Source organism: Ammodytes marinus (assembly GCF_949987685.1).
Source record: "Ammodytes marinus genome assembly, chromosome: 5".
In the NCBI taxonomy this organism is placed as follows: Eukaryota; Metazoa; Chordata; class Actinopteri; order Uranoscopiformes; family Ammodytidae; genus Ammodytes; species Ammodytes marinus.
The window spans coordinates 28,909,233-28,922,718 of NC_137234.1; the positions used below are offsets into that span (position 1 = coordinate 28,909,233).

Consider the following 13,486-nt stretch of genomic DNA (forward strand, 5'->3'; position numbering starts at 1 on the left):
TTTGCTGCGATATCATTAAACCTATTCCAAAAGTGGTTTGGAACAGGTTTTAAAAACGTCTATTAACACAAATGGATGAAGGACGCTATTAGGGAGGCTTTTATTTTGAATGTTAACAGGAGAGGCGCATCATTCATTCCAGTGGGCTTTAAGTGCGACACTCGCCATAATGACATTCCTAGATGGCATCATCATGTTAGAATCGCTGTGTGTAACTATAGGTCCATGGTGTGTAAGCTACAGTAGGCTGCATTAGGCTAATAAGGTAGCGATGCTGTGGGATGTGGATTGCATCTGGGTCGAGAAAGGATGCTCTGTTTTTTTTGTTGCGAGGATGACAAGGTAAACCGTTTTCTTTCGTTAGAGAAGGTCACGCCGAGCCGAATTCTAATGTCTGGCAATTTTAAGTTTAATGTATTTGCAGCAAATGTAACATTGCATATTAAAGACACCCATGATGGGGTATGAATCAGCTGGGCCCGTTACTTAATTCGGCATACATGTGTTCAACCAGAGAGCAATACAAATCCCAGTAAAACCACAAACATGTTAAATCATCATGTAGGATTCATCACACCCGGGTGTATGTCAGAAGAAGGTGGTTGGAATAAGAGACAGACCAAAACTAATGGGTGTTTGTTTTATGGATTGTTTTAAGAATTATGGCATATTTCTGGATAGCATGCACGCCGAATTTACCCAATGGAACTTGACACTCAGGTAAATTCTGAAATCATGTCTTATGAGATGTGTACCGTTGTAGCTAAGCGAGACAACATTAAAGTTTCAATTTGTATTTACTAAACCACCTGGGTTAGAATTCCTCTCCACTGTAGATGATAGAAGGTAGCCGACTATAATAAGTTTTGCACATAAATCCATATACGGGCAAAAGCGTCACAATATCATTTCTACAGTGGGAAATAGATACTTTTAATTCAAAAACAACAACAAAATATGGCTATACTGTATATTTTATCCATACACCTGTCATAATATATAATTCCACAATACATTTACATTGTTCATATTTGTTGTGATGACATATTTCTCGTAGCTTACCTGAGAAATAAATCATAACCCATTCATTAAAATGTTCAGATTTTTATTTTCTCTCAAATATTATCTCGTTAGACAGTGATAATGATGTGATGTTTCCTAACAAATATGCAATATTGCCATTGCCCTATGGTCTGTTGTGATTGTGATGTAGCTCTGTATATTCCCTGTAGTGAGTTCCAGCCTCTCTGAAGTCCCCCCACTGTGTGTAGCAGCCCCTCACTCACTCAGACATGGCTTCAATGAGGAAGAGGTTCTTCTCTCTCTGCTCCTCTCCCTGGGCAGAGGAGGAACACTGTGCTAGCCTGTGTGATGACGATCCCATTACTACCACCGACCCCACCGATGAACAAGAACATCCCTATGCATCTATGCTCTGGTAAGCTTTCTCTGCTGCCTCTATCAATGTCCGCACAGCTGCCTATGTTTAACGCAAGGAGAAATGTACCATATACCAAGTTCAAGCAAATGACTGTTTTCCACCTGTAGACACCGGGCATATTAGTAGAATAACTAAATGTTAGTTGAAAAAAACAAACAAGATACAATGATGTATATACATAGAATAAAACATTAAAAAGATGACAAAAAAGTACTACATTGCATATTTATATTTATAAAATTTTAAAATAATATGCCCCTACCCCACTTGAAGTCCAAAATGATATAAGTATGTGCAGGTGTGCTGTATGAGTAGTCAATGTTTTGTCAGTCGGGCCTAAGTTTGAAAATGATTATTGGTTAAAAGCTGTGCTGGGAGACTTCCATTGTTTTATAGCTACAAAGGAGAAACCGGAGAGAAGCCCTCTCCCCTATTTAGTTGTTGACCTGGCTGCTGGTGTTGTTAATTTTGAGCCAAGTGTCACAAAGTTCCTCAGGGGAGGAGGTGCAGCATTGTGTGTATTGTGATTTTAAAAGATTAAGCGTACACAATTACTATTTTTTTTTTAAATGTAGGAGATAATAGTGCTATGAGGAACTTTAAATATTTCTGGAACCGTCAAATGTTTCCTCTGATGATCATAAATGACATCTAACAGCAAACTAGACCATCAGTGCAAAGAATGCTATTTTGATATAGTTGTTATGCCTCTGTCATGGGAATGCTCACCCAGGAAATACAGCTGGCGTAGTAAAAACACTACCGCTTTTGTCCAAAGGGGGAGCAAGAATTAACACAAACTAAAAGTTCCTTGTAGCATCTTTAAGCAAGGATTTTGCAGTGTTGATAGTGACGTGTTTTGTTACCATTTTTTAAAAGAGTGTGATTTATGTTATCTATGTTATAAGTGTTAATCAAGAGGTTGTTTTACTTGGCCTGAGACCAACTTGTCATACAGTAGGACTGGAGTAAACTTGAAAGTATTATTGCATTTTTAATTAGGTGGTTGCTGCCTCAACTGTGAGAGAGTTCAACTGAATGTACAACCTCGATTATAGTTCAGCGATATTAGCAGGAAGGGGGTGGAAAGGTGCTTCTTGCAACTGCAGGTATGAGAAGATGTTGGACACTCCAGTGTAGACACCTACACCGAGAACATGCCTAGCTATACAGTATGTTATAGTTACTGGCTGCATACCTCCACTCACATGGGGAGTATTTGATGATCAAAGGCCAGTGAAAGTAGAGGGTGATAATAACTCAGACAGTAGATACTCTAGGGATAAACAAGCCCAACATAGTGATGTGAAGATGAATAAAATAGTTCTTTTTTTTGTCCAGTTGTCATGGTGTACAAGACTCTTTGCTGAGCTCCAACAGTAACTTCACCGGATACAGGGGCGTCCTCAACTGGATCATAATTCTCCTGGTAAGTTTGATTATCTCTTACTTTTAGTGGTGGACAGTAGCTAAATACATTTACTGTTTTTACTGTTCTTAAGTAATGTACTAGAGTATTTTTTTTACAGTTTCATTAGTACGATCTGAATACATTTCCTCCCACTGCTTTCTTCTGATGTTATCAAAAGCTATTTCTTAAGTTTGATTGAGTTTTTGAACTCCTGACCTTTGAAATGTTTATTAATTGACTGTTGTTTGACTGTCTGTCGGTGTGTGATTCTGATTTGCAGGTCCTGACTCATGCACACTTGTTCTTGGAGAATTTCATACAGTGAGTATATGGGTGTGGGGGGGGGGGGGGTATCAGCTAGATATATGTTTATTTCTATTTTGAATTAAGACATCTGACTAGACTTTTATCCTTTGCTTTCCTCCTCTTAACAGACATGGCTTTTTGATTGATGTGAAAAAGGTCTTAGAGCATCTCATTGAGTACAACTGCAACTGGCCATCTGTCAACCTCATACTGGGTGAGACACTCTCTAACATTACTATCATGTAACTCATGATGGAAAGTTTGAAAGAAAAAGAAGTTCCATATCGATTTAAATATTTTTTATTTATTTCGTAATACTCTGCCTCGTCAAAACCTGAAGCCTACATTACCCACGATACAACCCGTGTTGTGTCTGGCAATTTACCAAAACATCTGTTTTTTTTCTCGCAGCTGCCAACATGTTTGCTATTACAGCTTTGCTCCTTGAGAAGTATCAGGAAAAGGTAAGAGTGGTGTATTTCATTTTTGTCTTTCATTTTGACAGATGTTGTTTTTGCTTTAGAAAATGCATCATGCAGGCCACAACTTAAATTCACAACGTATCAGGTTATTATTGTGCAACATTTATGAAACACCGTCAAGACATATCATTTGTGTAATAATCTTATCGAGGGATTTGTGTGCTGAGATTGAGATGAATTGTCCCTTTAACCCTTTCATTCCTGTCAGGATATGCTGTCCCTCACCAACGCTCATCGGTTGCACCTCACAAACATGGTCTTGCTCCTGCTATTTCCTGCTGCAGTCATCTTACATGAGCCTACAATATCTACAGGTACACTCACAACTACACTGTGTCTTAAGGATGAAAAAGTAATGACATGACTCCCTTCCTCACCTGACTTAAACCCTATTGAGAACCTGTGGGCCCTGCTTAAACGGGATATTTACAGTGAAGGAAGTCAGTACACCTCTCGGAACAGTGTCTGGCGGCTATATTGGTCACTGTTTTTTTTTTTGACATGTCGGAAATTTTTATTTGTAAATTTTTAGTTGTTTTATTATTCTCACTAAACAAGTGAGATGGGAAAATTTTCGTTTTTTTATTTAGTTGCCTAATAATAGCAAAACATATATATATTCTCGTAAGAAAGACAAAACCTCACTTTTACTTTCGTAAACATTCAGGTTTAGGTTCATTAACATTTTGGATTGACCGAGAGCACTGTAGTTGTTCAATAATAAAATGAATCCTCAAAAATACAACTTGCCTAATAATTGTGCACACAGTGTATATACACCTGCATCATGTTTACTGTGCATGAATGAACCCTAACCGTCATCCTAGAGTGCGGGTTCATTTCAGACTCCAGAGGTAAATATCTTGACATATCTCAGGGTTGTTTTTATTGTATCGTTCTATTATTTATTGAGTTCATCTTGGTCATGGTTTCCCATTTAAAGTAGCCTATCACACACCATGAGGGAGAGTAGCAGAACTCTCTCAGTCATTTTGAAGTTGATCGACAGCAGAGTAACTCTAATACACTGATATTTCCATTATTTTGCAATTAGCAAATCAACTCTTTGAAAAGGATAATAGTCTCTCAGATGACATTATTTTCATTACCAATAATGTTTATAAGAGACAAATAATGTATTATTTATCTTTGATGGTGGTTCCTTCTAGTATTATTTTGCCTGGGGTCTCTAGTGACCCTGGTCTGTGGTCCATATATGTATAGTATGTCAATAGGATGGGGGTTAATATTTTTAGCAGCTAAAGGATATCAGTTCAGTCATTGAATTGTTGTTCATTGTATCTGTTTGTTACAGCATGCTGTGTCCATGCTGTAGGACAGCTGCACCAATCTGTCCACATGCCTGACATATTTCATAGAAAATATGACTCTCTCGTGTACATTTTGATTTTTTTTAGAAGCTTAAAATCCTTGTATAATGTTTAGACTATTGTGCTTTTAAATGCTGTTGTATCATTGATGTTGTGTTGTGTTGTGTTGTGTTGTGTTGTGTTGTGTTGTGTTGTGTTGTGTTGTGTTGTGTTGTGTTGTGTCTGTCCACTAGGTGGAGCGTTGGTCTCTCTCTTGTTTTACGCGGCTCTGGGGATGAAGCTTTACTCATACCAGGAAACTAATCGCTGGTACCGACAGGCTCATTTAAAGGATGCAGGTATTTCAACCAACACCAGAAGTTCTACTGATTTAAATATCAGAAATAAACTAAAACATAAACTAATGTAATTTCTTTTAATTTTTAACAATTAGTCTACCTGTTTTCATTATCTCTTAAATGCAAGTTCAATATTTTCCTATGTCTAATCTAATCTTGATGTATTGTTATGCCTCTGTATAGCCCTTTGAATTGTTTTGTGTCTGAATTGTGCTACATAATACTGTAAAAAAAACTTGCCATTCTTCGCCTAATGCACCAACTACTGCTTTTTACATCTGTGTGCTTTCAGAGACGCAGAAGAAATTTTCCGTGGCGCAAAAAGCCCAAAATGAGCATCTGACTTTCCGAGGTGAAACCGCTTGTTGTGGACATTAGATTATACTTGATTTTTTTGGAAGTTACACTTGTGATGATTTCTATATGTTTTCTCTCTCAGATCTGTATTACTTCCTCCTTGCCCCCACTCTGTGCTACCAGAGAGACTTCCCGTGTTCTCCTAAGGTCCGCATCAATAAGCTGCTGCACAGGCTGCTGGAAATGGTGAGTTTACCGACTGCCATTATCACGAAGATACTGTAAGTTCAGTTCATTTGGTTTAGACATGACATTAGACTGGTGCAGTTGTCTTGGGCTGTCAAATACAGCTTAGGTCTTGTTGATGGAAACAATGCAGCTTGTTCATTGTGACATTTTTCTACCTTTTAGGTGATCGTCATCCAGATCATGGTTGGAATTGTGCAGCAGGTACAGCAGCCATTTTCAGTTTTTTCCTGTGCCATACATTTTGTGTACTACTGTGTGCACTTCTCTGGTGAATGACAGAGTACAGTTTAATATCTATCATAGTTAAGTGTAGTATCAGTATTATCAATGTACTTTGGCATGGTGTTTACAATAATGAAGCCTATCATAACATGGTATATGTCATGATGAATGTGTGATGTGTTATACTGTACTGTAGTATGTATACCGTGCAAGATACATCTGAATGGTCAGTGCAATTAGTAACTGAAGACAGTAAGTCCATGTTTTTCACTCTTGAATCAGTTACTAAATGTGTTAACTTTCTATCTCTTCATCGAATGATATTACTGCTCTGACTCTTTTTTCCCTCTCAGTGGATTGAGCCCATCTTCCAGAGATCAGAAAACTCCTTCTCTGTAAGTAAAACATAATCCATCTTAATAATAAAGGTGCAGTGTGTAATATATCTGAATATTTAGCGGCATCTAATGATGAAAGTTCTAGATTGCAACGCTCCCTTGGTAACCCCTCCCTTTTGAATAATTACATTCAGTTACAGTTACGAAAGATGACATTAATCCGCATCTGCCTGCAGTTTTTCTAAGTGATGAGGTGAAGATGTATTTAGTTATTTATTCTATAGTGCTTCTTCTTGGTCTTCCAACAGGTGCATTTCCCCAGGACATCCAATTTATATAGAAAGGCATATGGCCATTAAGTTTGTCCATTCTGTGCTACTGTAGAAACATGGCAGTGCGATATGGCGGCCTCCATGTGGGGTGACTCGCTCCTATGTAGATATAAAAGGCTGATTCTAAGGAAATAAAAGAAAAAAACTACTTTTATTTTCAAGTGAATATACACTTTTTGAAACATGCTTATGAATATTATATTCCATTTCTGCCTAGTCTGTTCTGAAAAATGCCAATCAATTGTATACACTGCACCTTTAATTGTGAATATGTAAACAAACACAGCCTCCACACCTGAGGATTTCACTTCTTTTTATTTCTTTTTATTTTTCAATGTTCCTACATAGAGTATGGACATCACCATGAGAGTGGAGCATCTGGTGGGACTGGTGGTGAGTGATTTTTGAATGATTTCCCAGATACTGATGAAACACTGAGCTGATATGTGGGATGTCAGTGTGCGACCATGTGAACAAATGTAATCTTCACTGTGAAGAAAAGTGCTCCCAGGGGCTGGTGATAGCAGCTGCCCCAATGTACATGGCACAATAACAGAGACAGACATTGCCTTTACATGGTATATCGGTATTTTCTAAAGCAGGGTTGTCCAAACTACGGCCCGCGGGTCAACTGCGGTCTGCAAACCCTTTTTAATCGGCCCGCAGTACATTCTAAAAAATTTAAGGGAATACAGCGCTTCAGTCCAAAAAAAAAAGAAAAAGAAGCTGGAGATGCAATATTTAATTGAGAAAAAAGTCGGACTTTCCTCATGCACAAATAGCGCAGTGGTTAATGCCTTTGACTAGGATGCGAGCTTATTTATTTCTCTATTTTGTATTTGGCCCAGAGTGAAAAAGGTTTGGATATCACTGGTCTAAAGCATATTCCCTTGTCAGGCACCGACCCATTTCCTCTGGCTCCTCTTCTTCTTCTTGAGTCACTCCTACCTGAACTTCTGTGCCGAGCTGCTGCGCTTTGGCGATCGCCACTTCTATGGAGACTGGTGGTCAGTTGCACTAAATCATTTATTTTTATTCACAATGATTTTTATTTTTATTTTAGCGTCAACATACATTCATAGAGGTAGTGACTATATAAATGACGTTACCATATTTAATTTCACAGGCCTGAGCTTAACGGTTGACTATGCAACATTTACCTTAAAAAATGTATTTATAGTAGTCACACAAAAAGTAATCCAACTCAATTATCACTTCTGCCTCACCAGAATTTGTGGTGGTGTGTACCTGCACATACTGAAGGCTTCGGTTCACAAAACAAAACCAACATACTGTATGTTACTATGTAAAATACAGCAAGAGAGAGGAGGACTGCACAGATAAACACACAACCACATATTATAGTGGGGCAGAAGTGATCATTAAGTGGGGTTATTTTTGTGGGACTCCATAATTTATTTATTTATATAAATGATTGTCATGGGGGAAAAAAAACTTTTACACACAGCTGTGCATTGTTTGTAGCATACTGTGCTATACATATTTCTACACATTGTGTCATCCATTTAATCACTGGCTCATTGTGCTCCATCATTTCCTTTACAGGAACGCTACCACTCTGATCGCTTTCTGGAAGAACTGGAATATTCCCTATCGGAAATGGTGCCAAAGGTGCTGTATTACATCTCAAACAGGCCTTACATTTCACTCAGATGACATGAGTTCTTAGTAATCTGATCATGTCTTATATGTCTTTGCTCTGTTCTTTCATTCACATAAAGACATGTGTACACACGGCTGGTGGAGAAGGATGTGTCCCCGTCGCGAGCAGAGTTACTGGTCTTCCTGATGTCCGCTGCTCTTTGTGAGGTACAGTCTGAGGCTGTGTGGAAAATAAATGTATTCTCTACTGTGATTCCTTTGTTTGGTAGCAGAGAACAACTCAGTGTCAAAATAAGCAAGAAGAAGTAGAAACATGAGGTGATTTCCATACGAAAAACAAAGAGATGATGAGATTATGTACTGTAGAAGGTTAGTAGATCTTCAAAGGGACTATATCTAAAAGTCAGAACCTTTTACCTTTGGAGAGTAGGCAGCCAAAATGAACAATGCAATAATAACCTTCTGTGACCTTTGTCTCCTTTCCCATTCCCAGTGTATGATTGCTCTGCCCCTGCATAGCTGTCGTATGTGGATCTTCCACATGATGGTATCTGAGGTGAGCATATTACACCAATGGCACATGGAGGGGGCTATAACAGATACTGAGTACACACTAGCAATGTTGTTACCTAGCGTGGTGCGCTAAGCTTACCTAGGGCTGTTACATTTACTCTACAATTTAATAAGAGAAGCAAGCTTATTCTAGCCAAGCTAAGCATGGCTACTTAAAGGTTGAGTCAGCGATTCTAGAAAAAGCTTGTTGTCAAAATCACTTTTTGTCAAAATGGGTGAATATCTCATCATTATCCACTACCTGTCTGTAGGTTACTGTTTGTGCGCTGAAAATATTTTTGTGTTAATACTGTACATAGCCTAGGCTCTGTAAACAGTAAACTGTATGTTAACAAAGTGGCTCAGGCCAACCCACAACACCCAGCAACAATGCTATCAAAATAGGCTAAGCTACTAAATAGGCTTTGGCTTTGATAAGTGTTTGGCTTCAACAACTATTTAAATATTCTCTCTCCAGACCGACTTTTAAAAGGGAAATAAATAACAGCTAATAGGATGAGTAAGGAGAGAATATTTGCGAGTGTTTTTTTAAAAAGTAACCCTACTGTACATATCTTCTCCTTCTAGCTTCTGGTTGCCGTATTCCTTGGAAACTATTTCCAGGGAAACTACGGCAATGGCCTGGTGTGGCTGTGCCTGCTGCTGGGCCCTCCTCTGGCCGTCACCACCTACTTCCACGACCACTACATCAGCTTCCAGGAGGCACCATCCTCCCCGCTGACTTCAGACCACCGTCTGCCCAGCAAAGTCTTCCTCCAGCCCCACTGATCCCTCACAAAAGGACCCCATGGAAGTTATTTGTAATGTTTACAGCTGTGATCCAAAGCCTCGGGAAATGGAAACTCATTTCTGGCCAAGGATCCAATTTGAAGTCTGGAAAAAAACTTTGTTGTGGTTATTATCCACAACCTGTTCCTCTACCCTGTTCTTCAATATATACTGTATATGTTGTGTGTACTTATTAAAGGTGCACTATGCAGTTTAAGGGGAGGGGGTTTTGTTTACATTGGCAAAGCCTGCAGTTAGTTTCCAATGCGTATTTCCTCTACATTCAATTCGTAGTACTGAAAATATATATATATAATTATATATTGAAAAAAATAATATTTTGAGGAACCTGGAACCGAGCGTAAGACTAGAATATGTTTGTAAACCAAACTGTGGGCCCTGCTGCTGTAAACGACAACAGTGCTTTCTGACTTCAAACAGTGTTCCAGGGATCACATATTCAATTATGAAAATATATACCTTATAAAATTTTCATTTCTCTGATACCCAAAGTTACATAGTGCACTTTAATGGACTACTATTCTGTACTGGGGAGGAGTACTGACTTGCAAATGATGCTGCCATACTTCCACATCTGACAAGTGTTATGCAGAAAACAACTGGTTTATCTATATTTAGTGGACATTTGTACATGTAGCTTCATGAATGTGACTGAAAGATGAACTGGAAACCCGGAATGATTGAATACCTCGTGGTTCAATGAGTCTTGACTGTGGAATGATTTAAAGCAGGTCGGCGGGCCAAGTCACGTTTGTACAGGCCTTAATGACATGCGCTTGCTGGTTCTCATAATTCCTCTGACATATTAATATTTATTATTTGCTATAATGATTTATATAGGGATTTTTCATAGACAATCTTTGATATTACATTCATGCTGAACCGGTTAAACCTTTTAAATGTGAAGTGATTGGTCTCATCATGATGTCTGTAAGGATCAACCACAAGGTGTATGGCTGGGTATTGTCAAGGACTTCACTGTATACTTCACTCTATACCACAATACAATGCGTTACTCTGTGGTTTTAATACACCACATTTCATTATTTTGATAATTCAGGGGACAAATTTGGTCAAAACTATTTCATTCAAAACTTGAAATCGAAACCCGGCAATTTGAGGAAAGTAGCTTTATGCTGACGATACAACACAGGTATCACGATAAGTTATCAGGATATATTGCCATATTGTTTTGTTTTTTTGTTAGTGTTTCTTTTAATCTGGACAGACAAACAGAACAGTTGACTCATTTGGATGTGCAGTTTCAGAGGGATGCTTGTGTGATGTCACCACGCGATTCTTATATGATGTGTTCGGGGACACCATAAATGTAGGTGGAGGGCACAATCCTAGGTTCGAAAACTTTAAAGCGAGCTTAATGAACAATGCAGGAAATTTGGATGAAATCACCTCTCTGGAGGACATTCAGGTTCTAATCCATTCTAAAAGTTAGAATAAAAAATAAAAAATACCATGAATTTTTGGCTGCTCTAGCACCGATCCTCAGCACTTCTAGTTGTGCTACAGGCAGATTCCAGGAGTGAAAATGTGTCAATGTTTGAATGTTGAACAGAGCAGACACAGGACTGCTGGAGGGCTGGCTTCAGAGTAACCCAGCAATGACTGATGGCAATGTTGTTCTTCATCAGTTTATGTGTGTGCAACAGTGATGGTGACCAAAGAGTTGCATTGTGCATTATGTGTCTCTTAATTATTGAGCATGTAATGTTGTTACTGGTTCTATCAATTTTAAATGCTGTTTTTTTTAACCATACCCCCCCCCCCTCCCTCTTAGGACAATAAAGAGTAACTGAGCACTATTTTGAAAAGCTGTTTCATTGCCCTCTCTGGTTTGAATTTTAGAATGGGTAAGGAGCGCTGACCACTAATCAACCAGCACTGCAGGGTTTGGTCAGAAGTGTTGCACCTGCACACATTTTGGAGTTCACTTCTACATCACTGCAGCTCTGCAAGAAGGTGAACCGTCATCTTTGAGGAAGAAATGTGGTCACAAAAACATCTTTAATGATCATGAAGGGAGATCACTTAAAATAAATACAATTATTTGGTGGAATCAAAATTCTAAATATCGACAGTAGAACTCCCGGCTATGTTAAATAGTGAAAGTAAGAGCATTTCCACATGCACAATGCGAAGAGAACATGAGGGATATGGACTATGCAGACTGTGTAGCCTTAAGAAAACCACTTATCAGTGGGGCTTATCAGGTAAAATGCTTCAATTTGCCAGGGAGCATACAGATTGGACTCTGGAGCAATGGAAAAGGGTTGAGTGGTCTGATGAGACCAGATTGATGAGTGCATCAGGGTAAGAAGAGAGGGTGATGAAGTGATGCTCCCATCATGCCTAGTGCCGACTGTACAAGCCTGTGTGGCAGTGTACTGGGGTTGCTTTAGTTGGTCAAGTGACAGGTCTAGGTTCAGCAACCTTATGTGCCAAATAAACCATCTCAAAATGTGCTATGGCAAATATGTGCCTTAATCAAAGCTAGATAGTCCAACAAGAAATTTGAAATATAGCAAATGAAAGATATTAAAAAGCTAAGGTAATGTCAAATCAAACAGAAAAGTTTGCTACTGCCTTTTATCAAATCAGAACCTAGCCTTCTGATTGATATCTCATGGCTGCATGTGAAGAACTTTCCATTGCTTTGTGATGTGCAAATAAACTTGCCTTGCCTAATGTATGCAATATTAACAGTTATGATGATGTGCCTTTTAACACCAATGCAAACTAACACTTTAAGCACACTTTTGAGAAAGTATAAACTGTGGCACAATAAGCCAAAGGCTGCCAACCCTTAATTATAAAGGGGATGGAATAGGAATAGCTTTCTAATGACTATTACAAGCAGGGAAATATTGGCTAACTATGTCAATGAAAATGTATGGCAGGTGAGGTAACACCATTCATGACGATTCAATGAAATTAGGGCACAGCTAGTCCCCTTTACCAGCTCAGTTACCTTTTCAAAGGGCAAATCAAACCAATTTGAGTTGTTTTACTGCTGCCAGAAATGGATCGAAATGGTTTAGTTTATATTTTTCATTTTCATTTTCATATGTGTGTTTACGTTTCACTGGTTTTCCTCAGGTTCTCACTGGCTCTGATACATTTGCTGCTATAATCTCACTGGACATGTTTCAGATATTGTATTAAAAAATCAACACCTACGGTATATGTGTTATTAGGGAACTAGCACAAACAGAAAACACACCACAAACTCTCCTTGTCAATCACAATTCCTTCAACAATTTTAATGAAAATAAACTCTTTTTGTACAATACAAAACAAATAAATATCTACGTAGCGGAACAGTTTTCAAACAGCCCTGCAGAGCATCATACTAGTTGGTATATAAAAAGCAAAACACAAGCAAACATATCAGGTATTGTGTTGTGTTCAGGGTGAGTGGGAACTGTGAGCTTCTCTTAGCCGTGGTTAGGACAGTTGAGTCCTTTTACCTACTAGAATTCAAACATCACAGTTTCCACCTGTCTTTAACACCAACAGTGCAACACCTTCACAGGCTGTGAGTTTTATTTCCCCCTTAGCGGGCAAACCAAAAATCACTTTCTTTTATATATAGTACAAATGATCCACTGTCTTTTTTTTTCAGTCTCCGTAAAGTGGCTACTAGGAAATTTCAGTTTTTGTTGATTCTAGATTTATAATGGTAATATGAGGACAGTGAAGCAGAGTAAACTTCGATTTAGTACTGTTCATAAACACA

General features: G+C 38.5%; 1 protein-coding gene across 1 annotated transcript; it reads left to right on the forward strand.

Annotated features, from left to right (window-relative positions):
• The first annotated feature begins 254 nt into the window (after nt 1–254).
• Nucleotides 255–11,466, forward strand: LOC307250740 (diacylglycerol O-acyltransferase 1-like). The gene is made up of 18 exons (XM_080027913.1): nt 255–342; nt 1,233–1,438; nt 2,783–2,870; nt 3,133–3,173; nt 3,287–3,372; nt 3,570–3,622; nt 3,849–3,954; nt 5,205–5,309; nt 5,602–5,661; nt 5,749–5,852; nt 6,018–6,056; nt 6,431–6,472; nt 7,096–7,140; nt 7,645–7,754; nt 8,314–8,379; nt 8,490–8,577; nt 8,864–8,926; nt 9,511–11,466. The coding sequence occupies exons 2-18, from the start codon at nt 1,293–1,295 to the stop codon at nt 9,709–9,711; spliced, it is 1,443 nt and encodes a 480-aa protein (XP_079884039.1). The 5' UTR covers nt 255–342; nt 1,233–1,292; the 3' UTR covers nt 9,712–11,466.
• Nucleotides 11,467–13,486: the final 2,020 nt, after the last annotated feature.

What these genes read in the sequence shown, in the direction of transcription:
- LOC307250740 (XM_080027913.1), top strand. Translation starts at nt 1,293, where the DNA reads ATGGCTTCAATGAGGAAGAGGTTCTTCTCTCTCTGCTCCTCTCCCTGG. An exon ending in TTGAGAAGTATCAGGAAAAG is followed by an intron (nt 3,623 to 3,848) that starts GTAAGAGTGGTG and finishes CATTCCTGTCAG; the next exon opens with GATATGCTGTCCCTCACCAA. An exon ending in GGCTCATTTAAAGGATGCAG is followed by an intron (nt 5,310 to 5,601) that starts GTATTTCAACCA and finishes GTGTGCTTTCAG; the next exon opens with AGACGCAGAAGAAATTTTCC.